The sequence below is a fragment of the Balaenoptera physalus genome, assembly GCF_965194825.1.
Source record: "Balaenoptera physalus genome assembly, chromosome: 8".
NCBI classification, from domain to species: domain Eukaryota; kingdom Metazoa; phylum Chordata; class Mammalia; order Artiodactyla; family Balaenopteridae; genus Balaenoptera; species Balaenoptera physalus.
The window spans coordinates 14,885,516-14,910,036 of NC_138887.1; the positions used below are offsets into that span (position 1 = coordinate 14,885,516).

Below are 24,521 nucleotides of genomic sequence, written 5' to 3' on the forward strand. Positions count from 1 at the left end.
GGGGTTGTTGGCGCCATCCATAAATGTAGAGCTAGGGAGCGCATCATCAGGGATATGCCTTAGGAAGCTCCCCCAGGTCAGTGTGGAGAATGGCAGGGCAAGGCAGAGGGCAGGGAGAAGAAGGAAGATACTGTTGCAATCCAGACAAGAGCTAGTGTCCGAGCTACGGCCATGGTTGTAGAAATGCAGAGGGTGGAAGGGTTGGGAACAAGAGAGAAGGATTTAGACTCAGAGGAAGAGGTTTCTGGTTTGGACCACTGGGAGTTCAGCCCTGAGTGAGAGCAGATAAATTCAGTTTAGGGTTGGCTGATTTTGAGATGACTGTGGGATATACAGGTGGAAATTCCCAGGGGACAGTTGGATAAACACTTCCAGAGACCAGCAGGCCTAGAGGTCTGGATGCGGAAGCCATTGACATCTAGGTGGTCCCTGAAGCCAGAGAGGAGAGTAGAACAGTGGTTTTCCACCCAGGGCAACTTTGTCCCCCAGGGGGCAGTTGGCAATATCTAGAGACCTTGTTGATTATCACAGTGGGGTAGGGGGTAAGCTGCCCCTGGCATCTAGTGGGAGGAGACCAGAGATACTACTAAACTTCCCACAATGTGCAGGACAGCCCCCAGCACCACCACCACTCACCCAGTAAAGAATTATCCAGCCCCACCATCAACAGTGCCGAGGTTGAGCCAACCTGGAGCAGCAGGGAGTGTAGAGAGTGAGAAGGCGGCTGAGGATGGAGCCCTAGAGAACCCCAGACATTGAAAGGATGGGCAGAGAAACACGCCCTGGAGGAGACTGAAAAGGAGCTACCAGAGAGAAGCCACTGACCAGGGGAACTTCCCCAGTTACGTGAACTTTTGGCAAATCAATGTCAAGTATGAGGTAATGGATTGAGTGCTAAAGCCGGGCAAGAAGATGGAGGCTGGTTGACAGACTCTCCGGATGCATCCCTCAACACTGCCACCCTCTCCTAGAAACGCTAAGGCCAGACTACCAGCAGACCTAACGGGATAAGCAAAGAGCTTTATGGAGAAGGGTTCTTAACTTCTCCTCTCCCTTTCTTAAAGGACATGCCATCTGCGAACATCAGGGAAGCACCTGAAATGTCGCGATTTGGTACTTGCATAGCTAAACTAATGCAGCAGGTTCAAACTGGCTGCAGAAGTTTGAGTCCTCCCCAGGTTTGCCCTCCTCAGCTAACTCCAGGAAAAGGACACGGAGTCCAGCTCTTTCTCAAAACTGTATCTTCTTCCCTGGTAGGAACTTGGGCTGAAAATCTTTTTCACTAAGCCAGGCATTTATACCTATTGGAGTTTACTGCTGAAAATGGCTTGAGATCTCATCTGGGCTATCCCCCTCGCTTGATGTTTCACTAGCCTGCGTTGGCATTTTTGAAGCTTGAGATCTGTTCTACAGAAAACTGGAATACCTCTCTAGATTGGCCTGCCTGTATTTGGTCACCCCGGCCTTCCCACAAAATAGAATTGGACTCCTTGGGTGAATCCTGAAATGTATTTATCTCATTTACCCTTTCAACCTACTGTGTTTGATTCATGTTCCTGGGGGAAAAAAAAATAAGATCATGCATTTAAAGCACTACCCCGAGCTCATTGTACATGCTCAGTAAATGTCAGTTGTGCTTTTCCTTTCTTGGGCTATTTTAATCCCCAGTCCTGATCAGGGTCAAAACTAAACTAACTTTGTGGATCTAAGCTTTAGAGACAAAAAAATCTGTCTGCCTCAAGTTCAGATTTCCAATTAAACCATGTTTTTAAAGATTAACATTCAGATAACATGTTTTCATATTCTAATGCCCTAAGAAAATATCATATTCCAGAAATCTTACTGCCTGAAGATTGATGTACACTTGGAACAATAAAGCCTCCCTTTTCTGTGGATAGCTGAGCCAGCAGTGGATTCTACTACCTCTTTCTAATAAAAATAAAAGAGAAAACAAAACATACATCATTGTTCTCCATGGTACACAGCTTCTTTCTTCATTTAAGTAACAGTTTCCAAGCAAATCAAAAATCAAGATGTTAGACTGCTGGGTTGGAAATCACTTGGCATGAAGGAGGGAAAAAAAAATCTTTCAAATTGTGGTATCCAAAGTCTTCTTTGTTTTCTGCTTTCATTCACGTTGGAGAGAAGAATAGGGAGTCAGGAGAAGGAAAAGGGGATGTTGGTGGATGGAAGACATTCTCAAACTGGAAGATGCTATTGCACCTTCTGGCAGTTCTGTTTCTGGAGCAGGTACAGATCAGAGGCCATTCTGGAAAAACTTGAGCCAAAAGTAAAGTCTACTAGCCACAATAATAACAACAAAAACAAATTCCATACAACTCGTGGCTGGGACGGGGTGGTTTTTTTTATATAATGTGTCCTTTCCTTTCCAACTGCACTCTCCCCCCCACACAATAGTCTCACCGCTCAGCAATTCTCATGCCCCCTACTGGAGAAAGCAGGTATGTTTCAGAGTTAAAGAGCAGCGAAGTTCCCGTTTCCCTCCAACTCTACAGTTGGGGAACCCATAAGGCAGAGGGCGCAAAGTTCAGCTTTGACTCGAAAGGCGGTCCCTCCCTTTCTTGAAATCCTCTCTTGCACCTTCTTGGATCCGGTGTCCAAAACGACTGCCAGAGGCTCTTTTTCTTGGTCTGGAGAAAAAGGACTGGCTAGACTAAAAAGGACGGACTTTGGGGGAATGCAGGATTCCAGCCCTGGGCTGCGGCCCGGAGGAGATGATGTCACCACTTCTGCAGGAGAGGGCCGAGGGTGGGGCGGCCGAGGGGGAGCCCGCGCCGCGCCTGCAGCTGCCAAGGGAGCGTTCTCGAGCCCACGTCAGGGGAGGTGGCGGGATAAATAGGTCCCGCAATGGCCGGGGCTGGCTGCGCTCGGAGCTGCCGGGCCGGGGACTGGAGCTACCAGGGCGGGTTCACGCCCCGGAGGCTGAGGGCTGGTGCTGCTGTGCTGCGCGCGCCGGACGGCGGATACTCCCAGCCGGCCCCCGCGGCCCAGCGTTGCTGCCCACGGGAGTTTGGGACGAGCACATCCCCTGTGCCCTAAAGGACTTCCTCCTTCGGGAAGGGAGAGAGAAAGACTAGGGGGACGGGGAGAGAAGGGCCCATTCTGCCTGTCGGGGTGGCGGCGCGGGAGAGCAGTGCCATGCTCCTCTCCATCCTGACCGCTCTCTGCCTGTGGCTGCGCCTGGCGCTGGGCGTGCGCGGCGCGCCGTGCGAGGCGGTGCGCATTCCCATGTGCAGGCACATGCCCTGGAACATCACGCGGATGCCCAACCACCTGCACCACAGCACGCAGGAGAACGCCATCCTGGCCATCGAGCAGTACGAGGAGCTGGTGGACGTGAACTGCAGCGCCGTGCTGCGCTTCTTCCTCTGCGCCATGTACGCGCCCATCTGCACCCTGGAGTTCCTGCACGACCCCATCAAGCCGTGCAAGTCGGTGTGCCAGCGCGCGCGTGACGACTGCGAGCCCCTCATGAAGATGTACAACCACAGCTGGCCCGAGAGCCTGGCCTGCGACGAGCTGCCTGTCTACGACCGGGGCGTGTGCATCTCGCCCGAGGCCATCGTCACTGACCTCCCGGAGGGTGAGGCCCGGGGAAGGACCGAGGGGGGTGAGGAGGCACCCTGGGCTGTCGCTGCCACGTGAGAACCCGACGGCCACACCTACAGCTGCCAGCGGGTGGTCGAGCAGCCCCGCATTCCACTTAGGAGAGCTGGAGGAGGTGGGAAGGGCTGTGACTTGACTTCGGGAAAAGTCTGCTTTCTCTACTGGAGTTTTGGCAGCTAAGGAGCACCATGTCCCATAAGGAGGGGTGGGCGATTTTGCTTAGATAGGGGACCATTGGGGACATTTTCGTTTATAGTAATAAAATAAAACAGTAGCAGTAGTAAACAAGTATATAGGGTTTAAGGTGTATCTGAGCCAGCTTTAGGTACTTCACGTGTATCATTTAATTATTAAAATATTCCCACCAGGATTCTTCATTTAATGTTAGCTCTTGAAAGCTCTTCTGAAAAAACGGTACTAGTTCTCACTCCCCACCAGGAATGCAGTTTGTAAATTTAGTTGCCCTGGAAAACTGTGACGTCTGTTTCTTAGTCTTTGACCCAGAGCCAACCTCTGTGGCATCTTAGTCAACTCGAGCTCAACCACCACTTCCTTCTTTTCTCTTTGGTCTTTTTTCCTGCTTTTCTAGGAAGAAGGAGCAGGTTTAAATCCACTTCTTGAAATAAAACCTAAGTATATTTTTGCCTCCTTTTATGCCTGACCCAGGTTGCTGCACATTTAAAGAAACTATGGTGTTGCTTTAGTGTAGTTTCTGAAGTTATATCTCAGAGCATTGCCCAAAACGTGGAGGAGAAGAAGTAAAGTGAAGAGGAAAAATCGAAACTCCTCTCTAATTCAGAGTTTTAGAAAAAACATATTCATTGCTTAAATTATAGAAATGATACAGGGTTATGCTTGTTTGGGGTACCTATGGACTGTTTCTGCAAAATGTGAGGTGGGGATTTGGAAATATTTGGGTTATTCTGATTAGTGTAAACTGTCAACTTGAAAAATCAACATTTTAAAATAGATTTGGGATGGAATGATGTAATTTATCCAGGTTGACTGTATGTATCAGCCAGTTTAAATGGATGTGCCTTCACATCAATTTGTTCTGGATAAGCAGTCCCAGCCAAAAGTCTTCTTTCCTAAGCCCAGAGAGTCTATATGAAAGAAGTAGTTGACAATCATGTACAATTTTTACCATTCAGGATTTGTGTGTGTGTGTGTGTGTGTGTGTGTGTGTGTGTGCTGCTGTGTTAGTGTCTGCAGATGATTCCTTATTCCAGCTGGGTGAACAGACCAAATCACTGACCACACCCATGTGGCCCTGTGTGTGTTTCAGATGTTAAGTGGATAGACATCACTCCAGACATGATGGTACAGGAAAGGCCTCTTGACATTGACTGTAAACGCCTAAGCCCTGGTGAGTTCTTTATCCTCAAGCCTCCCTCTCTTTCTTCTCCCCAGAGCGATTTCTGAATCTTTTTTTCAATTTTTGGTCTCTCTTTTGTCTTCTTTAGACCGGTGCAAGTGCAAAAAGGTGAAGCCGACCCTGGCAACGTATCTGAGCAAAAACTACAGTTACGGTAAATCATCTGCTGAAACCATTGGGTTGGGGACTTGGCACATGACAAAGCCAGGTCTGCTAGTCATGAAGTGAAGAAGAGGGATTTTTCTAGTTAATCATTGGCACATGACAAAGCCAGGTCTGCTAGTCATGAAGTGAAGAAAAGGGATTTTTCTCGTTAATCATGTGGGTTCTAGGTGGCACAATAACAACTGTAAAAACGTCTTGCTTTTCTGGGTAAACCAAGTAAAAACCAAGTAAATTACCCGGGTGAGAAGAGTGGTGTGGATCAGTGTGACTCCTGATCCCACTTCCTGGTGAGAAGTGCTGTCAGCCGGGATAGCACCTCACTTTCCTCAAGATCTCACTGCTGCAGGAAGGATGGGTGAGAATCCATGGATTTGACCTGAGGCCCAGAGACCCAGGAATTAAGATCTGCACGTGTATCTTTTTACCTATAAATAGCTACAAATATTAAACACCTTAAAGAAATTGTGGGAATACGTTAATCACAAGATCCTATGGCTGTTAAGTATTGGCATAGCTTAAATGCCCTCTTCTCTTATTTGAAAGACCCAGACAGCACTTTCTTCAGAGAATAAGTCAATCATGCTACTTTGAATGTTTTCTGCAAATTTAATTCTGCTATCATCATTTGAAAGTAAATTTAATTAAAAATGTGTTCCTTTAAAATATCTTTTTGGGCTATTTTCTGGGGTTTTTTTTTTTGCATTTCTTAAATTATTTCTATTGAAATAACAGAAACTGGGGAAAACTGTTCATTTTATTTGCTAACTTAGCTTTCCATATTTCAAACTGAAATTTTATATCATAAGAACCTTTATATTATACAACCCACGTAAAAGCAGGAAGATCATGGCACTATAAAAGTCTGAAAAAATAACCTCTTATTTAGGTTGTTGGATTTTAGAATCACACATAGCCAAAGTGCATAATTCAACCAAAAAAAAAAAGTACACTATCTTTTCTAGTAGCTTTTTGTTGTTGTTATTTTAAACCTGTTCTATGTAGATATCATCTTAATCTGATCCACGAAGTCCCTCATCTGACACTATCCAGCCTTAGTTACTTAGTTGTCCTGTCTCAGTTTCACTGTCATGCTGTTCTCTGGGGCATCATTGCCTCAGAACCACTTTGATGATGAAACCATTTTCTATTTACATTCTTTAGCTCCTTCATAAACCAGCTTCCTAGGATGGAATCCAAGACAGAGCCACCCTCGGCTGATTACAACTCCACTAGAGGCAGTAATAGCAAGGGACCAAAAGAGTCAGAATTGAAAGCAGGATCAGAGACAGTGATATTACCAGCCATCTGTAATAACAGTTCTACCTCTACCCACCATGGACCCTGCTTGGGCAGTTTGGGAAATTAAAGGATTGAGAACAGTAGTCTTCAGAGACTCCTTCCGGTGCAAAAATGGTATGACTGTAATAACTTCCTCTGCAGCAGAGCGAGTTCAAGCAGCAGATGCGTGATGGAACCATACAAACTTTCAGGTGGCTTCTGAATCTGAGAATATATGATTCTCACTTAAAATCATTACAAGACAGAGTAGAAGCAAGTATGGTTTCTATAAAATTTTATCGACATTCTATGTAACTAAATTTCCTGATACGTTTCTGGCCCCAAAAAAACCCCTAATCATAGAATTATAGAAATTTAGGGCTGAGAAGGATCCATGGGATTCTCTATTCAAACCCTATCTGTGGCCCAATGTGGAGCAGTCACTGACCCAAAGACAGATCCCAGACTAAGCCTGCTTGTGAATTTACTTTTCCATCTTGCAGCATGATTCAGAACTTTTAAGACATTGTTGACAATATGCGAGGCCTTACATTTAGCACATGATTGTGTGGGCTTTTTTGCCTGCATTCGGGCAGCTTGGACATGACCATAATTACAGGAGTGATTCTTTAAGAGAGACTCAGGAGTTGGCAGGAATAAACCATCCATATTTTTCTCCAAAGCTTCAATAACACAGATCGATTTTTCAATTGCAGTCATTCATGCCAAAATAAAAGCTGTGCAGAGGAGTGGCTGTAATGAAGTAACTACAGTGGTGGATGTGAAAGAGATCTTCAAGTCCTCGTCACCCATCCCTCGAACTCAAGTCCCACTCATTACGAATTCGTCCTGCCAGTGTCCTCACATCCTGCCCCACCAAGACGTTCTCATCATGTGTTATGAGTGGCGCTCACGGTAGGCACAGAGGGGCAGAAAAAAATTACACACTGCCTAGGAAAAACATAAAATTCCACTTAATCATGGTTTAAAAAGAAAAAAAAAAAAACGGCGCTATCTTTTTGAAAAATCAGTTTTAATAGATGCCTTGGTTAGGATATCGTATCTCCTAAATATCGATTAATTCTTCATAGAATTAAGTAAAAATGGAAATATGAGTATTTGAATGGACTCTTTAAAAATCAATTTCAGAATTCATTACCTGATTTCAAAAACGTATAGACAAATATATTACTTGGAGTAAAACCAATTCTTTTCAAATCAATCTTAGTGTGGCAAATACTGAAATTTTTTAAGGTCTCTTTAATAACTTACAAATCAAAGAAAAATGGCCATTTGAGACTACACTTCCACACATTTTCTTTATGCTGAATTTACAACATTTGTTGGTTGGAGTGTTACATACACACACACGTACACACCCGTGCACACTCATACACATCTATTATACGCATATCTCTAGCTGAAGGTGTGTCTCCCCACACATCTTTCCTTAGCATCTTTTTATTTATCCTTATAATATAAAAAGTCCTTAAAATATAAAAATCAAACACTTCAGTGCAGGTTCCAGACTGAGTCCCATAACTTGCTACAATCTATTTCTCCAGCAGAACTACTCATTTTTATATGAAAAGTCTTCCCTTTGATTCTCTGCCATTAATAATGCTCACCTGTTTCTTCTGGATACAGCTCAAGATTCTATTTCTCAAAAAAACAAAAACAAAAAAACACCTTTTGAAACTGACTTCACTTGAATACTTTCTTGTTCTGGAGTCTATCAGTACTTAGTACCCTCTTCAAAATTCCTTGCGTTCTTGGTTATAAAGCTGTTTTGCTGCTTATATCTTGTCTTTCTAAAGACATTGAGTGAATGAACGTTGAATGAATATTTCTGGGCTGGTCTCTTGTATGGCTTTTGCAACCGCTCCAGTACTAGAAGCAGTTCTGGGGATGTGCCGGGTCGCTGCACAGGTGAATGGATTATACATGAGTTAAATAGCAGCCTTCGTGTCATTTTCCCATTAATTTATAGACAGTGTAATTCTGATCAAAATCCTAATAAAAATTTTATGGATGATTGAGATTTATGTCTTCACAAATAATGCTAATGATCATTTGGAAGAATAAACTGGTAAGGGCATGTAAAGGAGGTTCTGAAAATAAGAGGGATGTGAGGAAATGTGCCTTATGAGACAAGCAAGACTAGTATAAACCTAGTTCAAACCATGCGGAGCAACAGTAGCTGTGTAGATAAATAAAGCAGAGGAAAAAGTCTTGCAACAGATTATAATTCATACAAGAACTTGTATCATGAAGGAACTATGGCAAATCAATAGAAATGAAACTCTTATTTACTAAATGTTGCAGATAGCTTTACTTGGAAAAATAGTATGCATTTTCACTTTGTCCTCTAAAATAAATTTCAAATGGGTTAAAGAGGTAAATATTTTAAAAACCTAATCAAAAAGGATAAAGTTCGGTAAATAAATGTGTGCTATCTGAAAAGCAAAGTGGTTTGTAAACAGTAATGTAAGAAATTACGAGGGAAAATGTCAATGCACATATTTGATGACACTATTGTGTACATAAAAATCAAAAATAAAAAGAGAAAGACAAAGAGTACTTGCAACAGGTATGACAAAAGAATAGTAATCTTACTCTATAAAAAGTTCACATAAATTAATATTTAAAACATTAAGGCTACAATATAGAAATACGCGTACATCTGTAAATCTATACAAAGTTGCAGAAGAAGTACAAATAGTAAATAAGCATTAAAATATTTATCTCCTAATTCTGCAACCCAAAGAAAAACAAGATTCCATTTTTTACCTAGTCTTAGTGTTGGTGAATTAAATGAAAGTTCAGCCGTTGTGAAAATAATTTAGCACTATGCATTGAAAACCTTAAGGAAAAAATACATACTCTGACCCAGATTTCTACTTCCGGAAATCTACCTTAAGGATACAGCTAGCCAGTGCACACTAGCGATATTCAATGCAATGCTAATAATAATAGCTAAGCAAAAGAAGAGGTTCGACAGTAGAGAGATAGTTAAATATATTATGGTTATCCATAGTTATAATTTATATGGTTATGAAAGTTACATTTTTTGAATTATTCAATTAGATCAGAAAATGCATACAATGCTAAAAGGAAATATACAGTGTGATCTAAATATACAGTGTGATCTAAAATATATATATAGGTACAAGGAAGAATGAAATGAAATATCAATAAAATATAAATGGGGAATTGTGGGGTTAACAGTGAAGAATTTTTGTACAATTTTTTGTATTTTTGAACTTCTTACTTTCATAATAAGTATCGCTTATTAAGATAAATTACTTTTTTTCAGGATGATGCTTCTTGAAAATTGTTTAGTTGAAAAATGGAGAGATCAACTTAGTAAAAGATCCATAGTAAGTATAATTAGCAATACTAGGAATATGGATTTGAATGCATGTAAAGAAATTCTATAGAATTTGGGAATTCTTCACATTCTTTCATCTCCAGGCTATCATAGGAGCCAACAATAGCAGCGGTATTTGTCTTTTGAATAGGTAGTTAAGAGAATAATTTTTCTCACTTGGAGTTTCTATCATAAATTTCTCTTTAGCTTCAAAGGTGATTTGGTTGCATTCAATACTGATCTAGAGGTTATTTCCAGATTAAATTCGTTTTTTGGTTGTTTCAGCAAACAGTCAAGTACTCTAACAGAATTAATATCCAGTGGGATTAATACAGACATATACATGTAGGGGTGTGAATACCTAGTTTTAAAAATCACCCTATCACTCTATAAAGCAGAATCTTTCCCTGTATTTAAAATAATTTTAAGACTTTTGTCAAAATAAATCATGTACACAAAGTAATACTTTTGTGGCCAAACCCATAATTTTAGTAGTAACATCATAGAAATATTGGCAACTCAGAGCAGTTAGAATAATTTTTTGCCCAGAGATGTGAAATCATTCCAGAACTAAATAAATCAGGTCATTGGTGTGGAATTTTTAAGGCATCCTTTCTCCTGAAAATATGTTTAGATATATGCAGGAGAATTTGTGTTTCCACGTTCACAAAAGATACTGCTGCTGCCTGTGTTCTCTTAGTTTGCAGGTATAAAAATTCCTGGGCAAGGGGAGAGTGTATATTAATACTGAGTTTTGGAGAAGGTAGTTTCAACACAGCCTCTCCTACTGAGTGCATTTCTGAATAACAGACCCAAACACTGCTCTTGCATCTGAACTAAACATTCATGAGCTGTTCAGGAGCACGCTTGGTCTTACTGGACAGAAAATTCTAGCAAGATTGTTTATCTGGTTCCCAAAACTGCAGTAGATTAGATGACTCAATCTAGAAGGCAAGGCTACCATAAAAACCTGATATTGTTGAGAGGAAAGAAAGCTTTCAAGAATCATAGCTGTTTGGGTCATTCACATTGACAGCAAATACTCCAATTTAAGAATATGAAAATATAATCATGTAATAGCAACATACAGTAATGGATTTATTATTTTAGAACAGACTAGAGTTGTGCCCTAGGAGGGGGGGACAGTGTTTTTCATTCATTTCACTGTATTTCCACTGCCTGGCCTATGGTCATGTTCAAATATTTTGCTAATTGAAATATACTCTAACAAAGTAGGGACTTATGTGTTATAATGAAAAGTAATGTCTATTCAAGTGGACTCACTTTTTCATTTTTTTCTTACACATTTTCATATTTAAAGATAAATCCTTTTCTATCACGGAGACTTGAATATCTAGAACGACTCATTTCTCATTGGCTCTGGGTAGCTAACACTTGAGTGGATTACTGGATGTGGGTGGAACTTCTACCTTCCTTTGGATGTAAGAGAGTTAGGTGAACCCATAAGTGTGATAAGAAACCCTGACTTTCTAGTGAAGCTGGAGAAATTTCTGCTTTTAGCCTTGGTAAAGCGTTTTTAGAAGGCTTTGCTGTATAGGAAAGTTGCATTAGAGGGCCTATGGGAAAAATTGCATGAGCTAGGGCCTTGGGCTCTGGAGTCAGACTGGTGAATTTGAATTCCAGCTCTGACATTTGTCGGCTGTGTGACTTTCTGCAAATAACATCACTGTGCTTGCTTCCGGGTCACGACAGTGGTGTCCACCTAGAAGGGCTGTTGTTTCAACGAAACGATTGCTTGTCAAGATGTCACCATATACTCAGCACTTTCCAAAGCATCTGGTACAGGATGCATGCTCACCATCGTAGGGTAGGGTAGCTATTATAATCTTGGAGGTCTTGATGAATATATTACAGTGAAAATCTGCATTATTTTGGTTATTAGTTTAAGAGCATAAAGGGGTGAGATGTACTTGACACTCATGTGTACACATTGCCTCCCAGCAGTGGGAAGAGCGGCTGCAGGAACAGCAGAGGACAATCCAGGACAAGAAGAGTACAGCGGGGCGCACCAGTCGCAGCAACGCCCCGAAACCCAAGGGGAAGCCGCCTGCTCCCAAGCCAGCCAGCCCCAAGAAGAACATTAAAGCTAGGAGTGCTCCAAAGAGAACAAACCCCAAACAAGTGTGAGCTAGCTGCTTTCCAAAACGGGGACTTCCTCTCAGGGTGAGGCCAGGCATTACCCAGGCAGCCTGTAGAAGGCCATACACCCCTTGCCTTAACAACTGCAGTCCTTCTCATAGACACATCTTGCAGCATTTTTCTTAATGATATGCTTCAATTTTTCTTTTTAAGTCACTACAAGCCATAGTGGTAGGTATGCCTTTTGGTATGGAAGGTATATGAAAGCTGGTCAAAAGAGCTTATTGAGTTGAGAATAAACCGTGTGCATACTCCATGGGAGCTCCACGTGGGGAAAGATGCTTTTGTTCTTACAATTTGACGTAATATGTGCATTGTAAAATAAATGCCATATTACAAACAAAACACCCAATTTTTTTTTAACGATATGTTTTATTTCAGTTGGTTGTTAGGATGTTAGTGATTTTTTAAAATGTGATTGAAAATGTGATGCTTCTAAGGAGGAAATCAAGAGGAATGAATGTCTAAAAGATCTTATGTGTTTGCTGTTTGCAGAAGAATTTTTGTGATGAAAGGGGATTTTTGAACAATCTAGAAAAGTAGAATGTGGAAAATTGTAATGAGTTTGGTTTTTGGTTTTTTGTTTTTACAAAGAAGCCTTTCTGCTCTGTTTTTAGCTAGAAGCTCTAACAACGAAAACAATAGTATTGTTAAATAAATAAAAGGGAAAGGCAGACAGACAAAGTCTGGATCCTTGTTTACTAGTTACCATGCCATGGTGGAGATGCTCTGATTTTATATGCACAATGTTTATCAGTTCCCTTTAAGTAGCACCAGAAACAGTTTGTTTCTCCTCTTATGATTTAGGTACCAGTTAGTCAACCCCAAGCATCTTACACACGTGGGTGTGGTGCTCATCTCACTTCCCAGGACATCCCAGGTAGCTTGACGCCCAGTCTCTCTGCTAATTGCCGGTGCTCCCAAGGGTGCCTTGGGTCTGAGGTGGGAGGGTCAGGATCCAAAGCTCCGGGTCCTCAGCCTGCTATGGCACCCTTGCCACACACCAGCTCTGCACTTGGAAAAAGCAACTGTAATCACTTGTTCATCCAGCATTCAAGAACGTAGAGGCACAATCTGAAAGGTTAAGAGTAAAATCTCCTTTAGATGTACCATTGTCCCTGCTTCTCAGAGAAGGGGTAAGTTACATGTTGCATTGACAAACGATTTTTTAATTTCATCTCTGTAGCCATTAGGACACAGAAGTGAGGTGTGTGGGTAAGCCAGGGGAAAATGGAGAAATAGGGTTAATGAGGATGCTGGCAAGGGCACCCATCTCCTCCTGAAAGTGTAACTTCACCTGCATCGCTACCCCAGGGCAGCAGAGTTGAAGGAATCCAATAGATCCACCCACACAGGGGTATCAATAAAATACTCTGTGTGTGTTTCTGTATAAAAGCCAAACCGCTTTGGCCCTTAAGGAAAGCCAGACAGGTGTTTAGCGTAGCATCTAAAGAAACCTAGGAAAGGCCATGAAAAGGCATTGGTACCCTAGTTTACCTCCTTAGCATAGTAGGAATCTGGGGAGGGGGGCGCAGGGAGGCGAGTTACAACTCTCAATGGAAATGAAGAAAAAACGCTTCTGTAAAACTTTTTTTTTTAAAGTGCAAAACGACATAAGAGTTTGGAGATGACTTTACAAACTTAAACACTGTTTCCTTTGAATATTTAACTGAAATCATATACTGCATATCACACAAAAACGTAATTAGGCACATTTATTAGTTTGATTAATTGATAAAAGATCAACGAGGCCACTGTTTGGTTATTTATTATAAAAGAGTTGAAAATGAACAGGCAGCCCACACTGAGAGTAACATAACAAGTGTGGAAGTGGCTTTTGTGTGAGAGTCACGAATTTATTTTTCTCCCTTAAAATATTTTCTCCACCTAGATACATATGAGAGGTAAATATAAATATATGGAGAGGAAGGCTGTGGTACTATCTCTGAAATAGGTATTATTCGAGAGTTGGGTTACTTTAATCAGAAAAAAATAACAATTTTGCAATATGTTCATCAACAAATTTCATAATTGAGGACAACTAGAGGCATTTATTTTTAAAAATACTTTTGCTGGCCTTTCAATAATACAGTAACTATGTATTTTCTATAAAGCATTCAATAAATGCATAAAATAAAAATAATGGAATTAAAATCCTACCTAATCCCACTCACCACTCTGCAGAGATAATCACTGTTAGTATTTTGGTATATAATTTTCCAGGTGTTTCCTCTGCATTTATATAAATACTCGCTCTGTACATCCATTCTTTTCCCAAGTTCTTGTATCATCTTTACGATTGTTACTCTGAACCCTTTCTCGGGTAGATTGCCTATCTCCACGTCACTTAGTTGTTCTTCTGGGGTTTTATCTTGTTCCTTTGGAACATATTCCCCTCATTTTGTCTAAATTTCTATTTCTATTTTTATGTATGTGGAAGGTTAGTTATGTTTCTTGACCTTGGAGAAGTGGCCCTCTGTCGGGAACGTCCTACGTATCCCAGCAAGTACACTCCCCTCTTGTCGCCCAAGGTTCAGGGACCAGCTGGTCCCAGGGTAGGTTCTGATGTGCGTTTTCAGACTCGATTCCGCAGGCTGCTGGATCGTGGCTTCTTCGTTTCTGATGTCTGCCGCCTGCTTGTCTAAGTGGCTGGCGGAGACTTCCTGGTGGGTGGGGCGGTGCCTGCCCACCGGTGGGTCTTGGCCCTCTGGTGGGCAGGGCCATGCCCAGAGGTGGGTGTGGGCTCAGCCTTTCCGCTGATGGGCGGGGCTGCGTTGCCGCCCTGTTGCTCGTTTGGCCTGAGGCGTCCCCGCACGGGAGCCTGCAGGCGGTTGGTGCCCACGTGGCAGCCTCCAGGGACGTCCCTGGTGGTCCAGTGATTCAGACTCTGCACTTCCAACGCAGGGGGTGCGGGTCCTGGTCAGGGAACTGAGATCCCACGTGCAGCATGTTTAAAAAAACAAAAACAAAACCCAAAATGGCCGCCTCCAGGAGCGCTCACGCGGAGGACTATTCCCCCAGGACCTGCGCCTCCAGTGTCCTTGCTCCCACAGTGAGCCACAGCCGGCCCCCGCCTCCCCCGGAGACCCTCCAGGACCCGCAGGTAGGTCTGGCCCAGGCTTTGCTTTGCCCTGGGTCCCGGTGCACGTGAAACCTTGTGTGCGCCCTCCGTGCGTGGCGGAGTCTCTTCCCCCCAGTCCTGCGTGGCTCCTGCGCTCAAGCCCCGCCGGCCTTCAAAGCCAAATGCTCTGGGGGCTCCTCCTGCCGAGGCCAGACCCCCAGGCTGGGGAGCCTGGCGTGGGGCTCAGAGCTCTCACTCCTGTGGGAGAACTTCTGCGATATAATTGTTCTCCCGTTTGTGGGTCGCCCACCTGGGGGTATGGGATTTGATTATAGCGTGAGTGCGCCCCTCCTGCCATCTCGTTGGGTTTCTTCTTTGTGTCTTTGGATGTAGAATATCATTTTTGGTAGGTTCCAGTCTTTGTTGTCAATGATTGTTCGGCAGTTAGTTGCGATTCGGGTGGCTCGTGAGAGGGGGCGAGGCCAGGGTCCCTCGATTCCACCACCTTGTCCTCTTGATGAAGCCACTTTCTTCAGAAAACTCCCAATTCCTTCAAATTCCATCAGTTTGGTTACCAAATACTTTTCCCCTGGCTTCTGCTGGTTGCCAGCAATGCCAGGCATTCCTTGGCTTCAGGCAGGATAACTCCCATCTGTGCCTCAGCAGTCACATGGCGTTCCTCCGGGTATCTATGTCCAAATTTCCCTCTTACTGACAGTCACTTCTCTCGCAGTCCACCATCTCCCTCTATGCGTTTATATAATGATAAAAAAAAAAAAAATTAGGAGCCTGTTATACATACTGTTTCATAACCTTCAGTCGGCCCTTTATATGAAGTAGCTCTCATGTCAATAAAGCCCAGGCCAGCTTCTTTATTATAATGGCCACGAGGTATTCCGTGGTGAGCATTACTCAACAGACCCTCATGTAATTAGGGATTTAGGTTGTTTCTTAACTGAATGTACTGAATAACTGAATAAACAGCTTGATAGCTAATATCTATGCACATCCTTAATTAGTTCTGGGGGATAAGTTCATTTAAGTGGCATTGCTGGGCCAAGGAGTATGCCCAGCAAGGAAAGTTCTTGAACCTATTGTCAGTAATCCTCCAGAATGCTTGGCCCATAGGTGTATCAAAGTGCTGATTTTCCAGCTCCTTACTAAAATTATCTTCTCCTTCTCGTAACTTTTATAAATTTTAGCTGGGAACTAGATGTCTCTCTTCCTCTGTGAGCCCTCTGCTGGTAGCATTCTCCACACTCCAGGCAGCTGGGGAATGAATGACTAGTTTATTTTGTCAATAACTTGTGAGAATGGACTTTTCGAATGTGGTTCCCGAGGCATGCCAGGGGAGGACAGATTTTTATGACCCAAATAATTTTCCACTGTTATTGATTGCTCAGGACCAGGAAAAAAAAAAATGAGGCACAAAAGAATACAAGCCATAAATGCTTTCTTGTATTTTGTCTAATGAACAGGGACGGAAAGCTGGGGAGGAAGCCCTCCAGACTGCCTCAATGTCTAAGGAAGGTTTGGCAAGGCTACTGGGGAACTTGGACCCAAGCCAGCCATCAGGGAGTCCCTAGTCTCCAGGGACAGCTCTGCCTTCCTATCCTACAGACCTTACAATATTTACTATTCTACCTAAGAGAGGTCTCTTTCTACTAGAATGTAAGGAAACCTTTTTTGAAAGGAAAGTTTTGAAAGAAGCTCTATGGTGTGTAATTTTGCCTTTACAGTTTCAGGCAGTACGTGCATAAGTCTGATATATCTAGTAGCAATATTTGTATGAGAGTAGTTTTATAACTAGATAATTCTAAAACCTGTAGCTGTAATACCTAGATGAGAACCACTTTGTCATGGCAAGTTTGGATCACACTAGTGATATATTTTAGAGGGAAAAAGAACATACTTGATTAGCAATTAAATTTAGATGAGAGGGAAAACTCAGAACCAGAGGGCTGATCCCAAATCTCAAAAAGTTGTAATAACATGAATACTAGGATGAGGTCTAAAAAACTGAAGTTACGCAAAAAATTGTATTATGAATAGAGTTCCATCGTGGTATCAAGGGATATCTAAGATGCTGTTGTTGAATCAAACAGATGGGTTTTTAAAATTAACATTTTTAGTCATCTAATGGCTTCAAATATTTATTGTCACTGAAATATTTCAGCAGCTGAAAATCACGTGAACCATTGCTTAGTAAACTTTCTTCCTTTCTGAAAAGCATTTTAAAAAACTGGCTTTGGAGGTCATCCAAAGTAGCTTCCAAGGGGTGAGCAAGTTCAGACCGTACAGGCAAGCATCAGTAGCAGCAGATTTTGTTTTTTGGCTGCATCGGGTCTTCGTTGCTGCGCGCGGGCTTTCTCTAGTTGCCGCGAGTGGAGGCCACTCTTCGTTGCGGTGCACGGGCTTCTCATTGCGCTGGCTTCTCGTTGCGGAGCACTGGCCCTAGAGTGCGCAGGCTTCAGTAGTTGCAGCGTGCGGGCTCAGTAGTTGTGGCGCACGGGCTTAGTTGCTCGGCGGCATGTGGGATCTCCCCGGACCAGGGATCGGACCCGTGTCCCCTGCATTGGCAGTTGGATTCTTAACCACTGCGCCACCAGGGAAGACCCCAATAGCAGCAGATTAACTCCAGTGAAAAGAAAGGGCGCCAAGAGACTCCAGGAAGAGGGCCATAAAATAGAGCATAGCATATTTTAGGAAATCTGTCCATTTTCTGCAGAGCATCTGCTTACAGGGAACAGGATCCAGGGGGGGGATCCTGGAAAGTATTAGGCTGTAATCCAGAATGCTCCAGGTCTCCTGTCTTGGAAGGGGGCTAGAGGGGCTAAGCGGGGCAATCAGAGAAGCTCTGGCTTCACGGTCAAGGTGCATGAGTGAGCCAGTGCTGAAGGATGGAGACTGTTGTGGACGGTGCAGTTCACGAAGAGCAGACTCACCCCCAGCTCTGTCTGGCTGTTGGGGTAGAGGTGCTTCCTTCCCTCACAGGCACACCATTGCCTGCCTTCTGAGCCAGTCCGTGTATTTGGACCCATATCCCCACCATCATGCGCTTCTCATCATGGTTACAAATCTCAGCCCAGTGCTTCAAGGCACGCCCACCAGTTTTGCAGTCCTCAGCTGCCTCAGCCACAGTGGCCGAGGATATGTGTCTTCTGCCTGAAGTCCAGCTAAGATTCAAGATCACACCACTGAGCTGGAGCCCTGATAACTTTCTAGTCTTTTCTAACCTTTCTTCCTCTGGGGCAAGACGATATTCCCAGATACCACCAACCCCAGCTCCCCAAATGCCTGCCTCATGCTGCTGCATCCCACTCACTAAATTTAATCCCCTCAAGACCAACACTGACACAGACTAAAGTTTAATTGAATATCTCTTTGGACATTGATTGTTAGTTTTCTGACTACTGAAAGCTAATTCTACAATCTGAAAGAAATAGCTTTTCCCTATGTCTTGCTTTTAAAATCTCCGTACAGCTACGTACACATAGACAACTGAGTGAATCATGCCATCTGCTGGTTATTAAGAGTTTTTGGCTTTAATGCTTTTGAAGTGCTGGACCACTCCTGAGGCAATAACAGTGTGTCACTTAACACAGTCATATTACGAATGCCCCAATACTACCAGGCGTGTCAAGCATCAGATAAGGGTATTCAATTTGAAGGAGTGAGGAAGGTGAAGGTTTTTACTATATTTATTTCTCTGCACAATCCAAAGAAACCCAATAATTAATTTACCCTAGTTTGAAAACAAATGTATTCTAAAGGAAAAAATGAGAAATATACTTACGGATAATTCACATGTAATTAGATTTTGTATAATTTACCAATACAGATGGGTATTCACAGGTCTGCTTTTCAAACCGTGCTGGAATACTAGAGTTTGGGAGTGAGTAATATATTATTAATACCAAATGATCAAGAGGTGATGTCAGCAAGATGGCAGAGTAGGAAGCCCTAGACCATCCCTTCCCCCCAAACTCACCAGGTTAGCAGATATTCATGGACAGATTCCCTTGTGAGAAATCCAGAAACTAAGTGAAAAGCCCCTGCACTGTAGGTGACCATGAAACCAGACCCTCCCACCTCAGGCTTAAGGCACCCTTAGGAGTGCCACACAACCAGAAAGAGACCCCCTAACTCCAGGGGAGGGAAGGAGTTGGTTCACGTGTCCGGTGCTCCAGCTTTCCTGAGAGGGATCCCAGAGGATTAACTTCTGTCTTGTCAGCCTTGGAGTTGGATGGACCCACTGCAGCCTAACAACCTGGGGAGAACAGAGATGGCAGCTTAGGATGTCAAACATCAGAGGTCCCTCTTCTGCCCAGTGCAGAGAGAGCAGATGAAAAAGCAGAGGTCTGGAGAGAGGCCCCGCATCCCACATGGGCAGGAGGGCCACATGGGGTCTGGCTCTAACGACCTCTGCAGCCTCCCCATCAGAGGCACAGTGTGAGGACCTGCTTGTCCAGGCAGTTGCCTAGGCGGGTGGCGGTAGGACCTGGCCACACAGGCCTAGAGGGCATGGATGCCTGCGGCCAGGTACCGGCTTGCAAACTGCACTGCCCACACCGTGCAACTCTCAGCATCCAAGGAGCCCAGATCCCCACCCCTGTGTCTGGACTGTGTAGGCAGAGGCAGGGTCACAGGCATGGTATGTAGGGGCCATAATGCTCTGCCAAGGTCAGCTCACTCCAAAAGAAAGGAACCTGTTTCCCTGAAGGTTTTAATTTTTATGAAGACCAGTTTATCTTTTTCCTTTGTTGCCTGTGCTTTTGGAGTCATATTTAAGAAACTATTGCCTAATCCAAGGTCTTGCAGATTTTCCCCTGTTTTTTTTCTTGTAAGAGTTTTATTGTTTTAGCTCTTAAATGTAGGTCTTTAATCCATTCTGAATTATTTTTTTGTATATGGTGTAAGGTCAGTGGTCCAAGTTCATTATTTTAAAGGATAGCTAGTTTTCCCAGTACTGTTTACTGAAGAGACTATTCTCTTCTCACTGAATGACCTTGGCCCCTTTGTCAAACACCAACTGACCATGGATGTAAAAGTTTATTTATAGGTTCTCAGTTCTATTCCATTTGTTTATGTGTCTTTCCTTATGCCACTACCACACTGTTTTGACCAGTGTCACTTTGAAGTAAGTTTTTTTTTTTTTTTTAATATTTCAGCTTACTTTTTTTTTTTTTTTTAAACTTTGGGTTTATTTTATTTATTTATTTATTAATTTATGGCTGTGTTGGGTCTTCGTTTCTGTGCGAGGGCTTTCTCCAGCTGTGGCAAGCGGGGGCCACTCTTCATCGCGGTGCGCGGGCCTCTCACTATCGCGGCCTCTCTTGTTGCGGAGCACAGGCTCCAGATGCGCAGGCTCAGCAATTGTGGCTCACGGGCCCAGTCGCTCCGTGGCATGCAGGATCCTCCCAGACCAGGGCTCGAACCCGTGTCCCCTGCATCGGCAGGCAGACTCTCAACCACTGCGCCACCAGGGAAGCCCTGTAGTAAGTTTTGAAATCAAGAAGTGAGAGTACTCCAACTTTGTTCTTTTTCAAGATTATTTTAGCTATTCTGAGTCCCTTGAAATTTGATATGAATTTTAGTATGGGTTTTTCCATTTCTGCAAAAAATACTGTTGGGATTTTTATAGAGATTGCATTGAATCTCTATATTAATTTGGGTAGCATTGTCATCTTAACAGTATTAAGATTTCCAGTCCATGAACACAGGATGTCTTTCTACTTATTTGTGTCTTCTTTAGTTTCTTTCATCATTGTTTTATAAGTTTCAGTGTAAAAGTCTTGCACTCGTACACGGATTAAATTTACTCCTAAGTATTTTACTCTTTTGCTGCTGTAGTAAATTGAATTGTTTTTTTTAAATTAATTTTTATTGGAGTATAGTTGCTTTACAATGTTGTGTTAGTTTCTGCTGTGCAGCAAAATGAATCAACTATACATATACATATATCCCCTCTTTTTTTGGATTTCCTTCCCATTTAGGTCACCACAGTGCATTAAGTAGAGTTCCCCATGCTATACAGCATGTTGTCATTAGTTTTATATATAGTATAAATATTATATATAGTATCAATAGTGTATATGTGTCAATCCCAATCTCCCAATTCCTCCCCTCACCTTCCCCCTTGGTATCCATACATTTGTTCTCTACGTCTGTGTCTGATTTTGAAAATCCTACCCATTTTTCAAGATCTGTTTCATCCCTTACCTTCTCCAGCTCCTACCCATCAGACATACACCCATCAATTCAGCACTGAAATATACACTAATTCAAAATCCCCTGTATTATTCATAATGTTCCCCTCATCACAAAAGGGAGGGATATGTCGACGTTAGATCTACACCATATTTCTAATAGATGCTATCAACAGAATGTAGTTCTACTCACCACTACCCCCCAGTCATTCATCATTGACATGCTTAATAATGTACTGTCTGATGATAGTTATAATTAGATATTGTTTCTGTGAGTTTTGTCTCCCCATTATATTTGCATTTCCCTGAAGGTAACAGCCTTCATGGTTATGTATTAACCAAGAACCCATAGTTTTGTATTAACCAAGAACCCACAGTTCAAGCAGACATACAATACATATTTTCCCAACATCAGTGTTCAAGGGTTGTGCCATCATGCTTTGGCTTATAATTGAGTCAGACTAATGGAATGAGCTGCACTATGCCAGAATTTATTTTATGCATCTAATATTTTGATACAGTCTTCTTATACCTGGAGAAATCATGGCCTAAATGATAATGTGAGGAAACAATGTGCTTGCTCGTCTCTCCCTGAGGAAGCTGGTTGGGTGTGGAGGGGTTGCTCCGTTTCACTTCGCTTCCTCATTGCGCTCTGGAGGCTGCGGCTCCACTTGGCTCGTCCAGGTGGGGACTACACTCCACAAGTGAAGAAGCTGTAGAGTCATATTCGAGTCAGCAGCCGGCGCCATATAGGTGTACATTCGTGAGCCTGCTCTTTGAAAATAAAGAAGGAAAGCAGGTTTGATGGGAAAAATCATCTGTCTTACACTCTATCTCCCACATTGCCCAGGATAGGAAAGTTTTTAAGTTTTCGATCACCAACTGAGCAGACTCAATCCACATACATATTATGTTGCTACCTCTCCCCAGTAAGCACCTCTTTGTCAAGGAATAGAAATGATTGCCTTTTACTCTATGGTTTCTAATATTCTATTCTATTCCATTATCATATAGCACCCGCAGGTAGTTAATAGGCTCCAGGTTTCCAGATACTTAGAGAATAGAGTTGAGGCTGCTGAATGAGACTTTGGCCATTCAGAGTGAAGAAGTGGAGGGAAATCAAGGAGAGAGACTGATGGGCCTGAGTCATGGCAGATGGCACAGACAGCTCGAGACCAAGGCTTGCAAACCCACGGGTGTCTCACTTGCCCCACTGTCTCCCAGGTCCCTGGCATCTACAAGGCTTGGCTTTGAGGCTCTCAGGCTGCTGTGGAACCGCAGAGTGTGTCTGGCAGGAAATGAGGTTTAATACAGGAATATGGGAAAAGGTCTGGTCTTTCCACAATGGCCTTATCTTAGGCCCAGCCACTGTAATAAGAAAAGAAGATAGAATAATAATTAAAGAGGTACTGTACTTTAGTTTTTCTCAGGGTTCTCAGCAACAAAGTCTTCAAACACTCTATTAATGGTCTCCACTGCCTCCTGCATATTAGAAGCTCCATGGACAGCATTTTTCAAAATACTTCTTCCAAACTGGGCTCGGATAGAGTCTGGGGACAGAAGTCTTGCTTCCTCTGGGTCTACGGGACCCATCAATCGTCTCCAGTCTGAAATAGCATTCCACTTGGTCAGGATCATGACCAAAGATGGACCCCTGCAAACAACAGTGCTTTCAGAAGACCTGGGCTATTGACAACTGTAGAGACTGCATACACAGCTAAAGACAGAATGCCGCAACTTCATCCAGAGAGCTCATCTTTATTCTTTGTCCTCGTCAGTGTGATTTTGTGTTTTCTTTTTCTTCTTTTTTTTTTTTTTAATTTTTTTTTTTTAACTGCACTGTGTGTTTTGCAGGATTTTAGTTCCCCGACCAGGGATCAAACCTGTGCCCCCTGCAGTGGAAGCTGTGAGTCCTAACCACTGGACCGCCTGAGAATTCCCTTGCAACAGGTTTTTGTGCTAGAAGAGTGTTGTAGTTTAATTGTAGGGATACATGCCAGGCACTATTCCAATTACTTTCAATGTAAATTACTTTCTGTATATGAAGTAGTTAGCCCTCACAATAGTACCTGTGAGGTAGGTACTATTATCATCCCCATTTTATGGATAAGGAAACTAAGGCAAAGATTAAATATGTTGGCAAAACAGGGGTTTCAAACCAGATAGCCTCTATATCTAATGTGAAAACCTAAAAAAACAGAGAAAGGAAGGAAGGAGAGAGAGGAAAACAGAGAAGGAAAGAAGGAATTAGACAAAAAAAAAAAAAAAAAAAAAGAACTCCAAATACTACCAGGGTGTCTTTTCATGAATTGTATTAAATGCAATATTTTAATGAATTTTTGTATTTTTCAAAGTTTCTACAATGAACAGTTACCACTTTTATAATGCAAAGACCTATATATCAGAAACTTACTCCGATAAAACTTCCAATACATCTTTATAAAAGTCTTTTCCTTTTATTTTAAAATAAACTTTGTCCGCTTCCTCTTCAGTTAGGAGCCTCTCCTTCATCTGTGTTATATCAAATCCAGCCTCTTTGATAAGCATCAGGATATCCTCTAGGGAAAACAGATATTTGGTAGTCTTGGCAGACTGCCTCTACTTTTGCTCCATATTCAAGTGGATTGAAATAACTAAGGAAGGTCACAGTGTTACTTGCATCCAGTGGTTTTAAAAAACCAAAACTATGCTACACTAAGCTGAATAAGCACCAGATGGACGTTCAGAAGAACTTCAGTATGTTAACGCGGATGTTCAGTCTCTGAGATCCATCTTTCCAGAATCCATCTGGGAGGAAATCTGCTCCTGGGCTAAAAGTGAACACGTGTTTTCATCCCCATGCTGCAAATGCCAAGGAACTTCCTGCTGCATGTGGATTGAAAGGGCCAGCCACTCTGAACTCTTCTCCCTGAACCGGCAGGGCACCACTAAGGGAATTAAATGAAGTCAGTCTGGTCAAAATCCCACCAACAGCCTAAACTTGGAGCGCTACCTCGTGACAATGAAGGTGCTCATTGCTTTATTCTTTCAACTTTCCTGTAGTTTGCAAAATTTCATAAAATTTGAAGAAAAATGTATACATCAGCTCTATTTTTATATATTTACCTCTTTGCTCTTGTGTTACATGAGGTTTAATCAGTGCTGCAGTGTGTTGAGGAGGAAAGAAATATCGTATGTCCCTTTCAGCAGCTTCTAATGAATCACTTCCATACAACTGGTTGATAGGCAAACTCTCCATTGCAAATTGTGCGCATAAACTTTGAAAAAGAAGTCAAG

At 42.7% G+C, this 24,521-nt stretch overlaps 3 protein-coding genes across 4 annotated transcripts in view; 2 read left to right on the forward strand and 1 right to left on the reverse strand.

Annotated features, from left to right (window-relative positions):
- The first annotated feature begins 742 nt into the window (after positions 1-742).
- SFRP4 (secreted frizzled related protein 4) lies at positions 743-14,134 on the forward strand. Its single transcript, XM_082473619.1, has 6 exons — positions 743-3,604; positions 4,913-4,993; positions 5,091-5,156; positions 7,162-7,360; positions 9,762-9,825; positions 11,778-14,134. Exons 1-6 carry the CDS (start codon positions 3,160-3,162, stop codon positions 11,961-11,963), a joined length of 1,041 nt encoding a protein of 346 aa, XP_082329745.1. The 5' UTR covers positions 743-3,159; the 3' UTR covers positions 11,964-14,134.
- A 530-nt stretch (positions 14,135-14,664) lies between these two features.
- The window catches only part of LOC309666210 (calcium-independent phospholipase A2-gamma), a 148,128-nt gene continuing 138,271 nt past the window's right edge, over positions 14,665-24,521 (forward strand). The window contains exon 1 of one of the 2 annotated variants that reach the window (XM_082473512.1): positions 14,665-15,078. The gene's annotated coding sequence lies outside the window, so the exon portion shown is untranslated. The remainder of the gene's footprint in view (positions 15,079-24,521) is intronic. The other variant, XM_082473510.1, reaches the window with a different exon arrangement.
- NME8 (NME/NM23 family member 8) overlaps positions 20,221-24,521 on the reverse strand; it is a gene marked incomplete at its 5' end in the record, with an annotated part of 38,738 nt that continues 34,437 nt past the window's right edge. Inside the window, 3 exons of the mRNA XM_082473915.1 lie at positions 20,221-22,899; positions 23,659-23,803; positions 24,351-24,502. Of these exons, the coding sequence (XP_082330041.1) occupies positions 22,662-22,899; positions 23,659-23,803; positions 24,351-24,502 (535 nt within the window). The 3' untranslated portion in view covers positions 20,221-22,661. The remainder of the gene's footprint in view (positions 22,900-23,658; positions 23,804-24,350; positions 24,503-24,521) is intronic.

Coding starts and splice junctions, on each gene's coding strand:
- SFRP4 (XM_082473619.1), top strand. CDS start 3,160: ATGCTCCTCTCCATCCTGACCGCTCTCTGCCTGTGGCTGCGCCTGGCG. Junction 4,994..5,090: donor CTGTAAACGCCTAAGCCCTG/GTGAGTTCTTTA, acceptor TGTCTTCTTTAG/ACCGGTGCAAGTGCAAAAAG. Junction 7,361..9,761: donor TGTTATGAGTGGCGCTCACG/GTAGGCACAGAG, acceptor ACTTTTTTTCAG/GATGATGCTTCTTGAAAATT.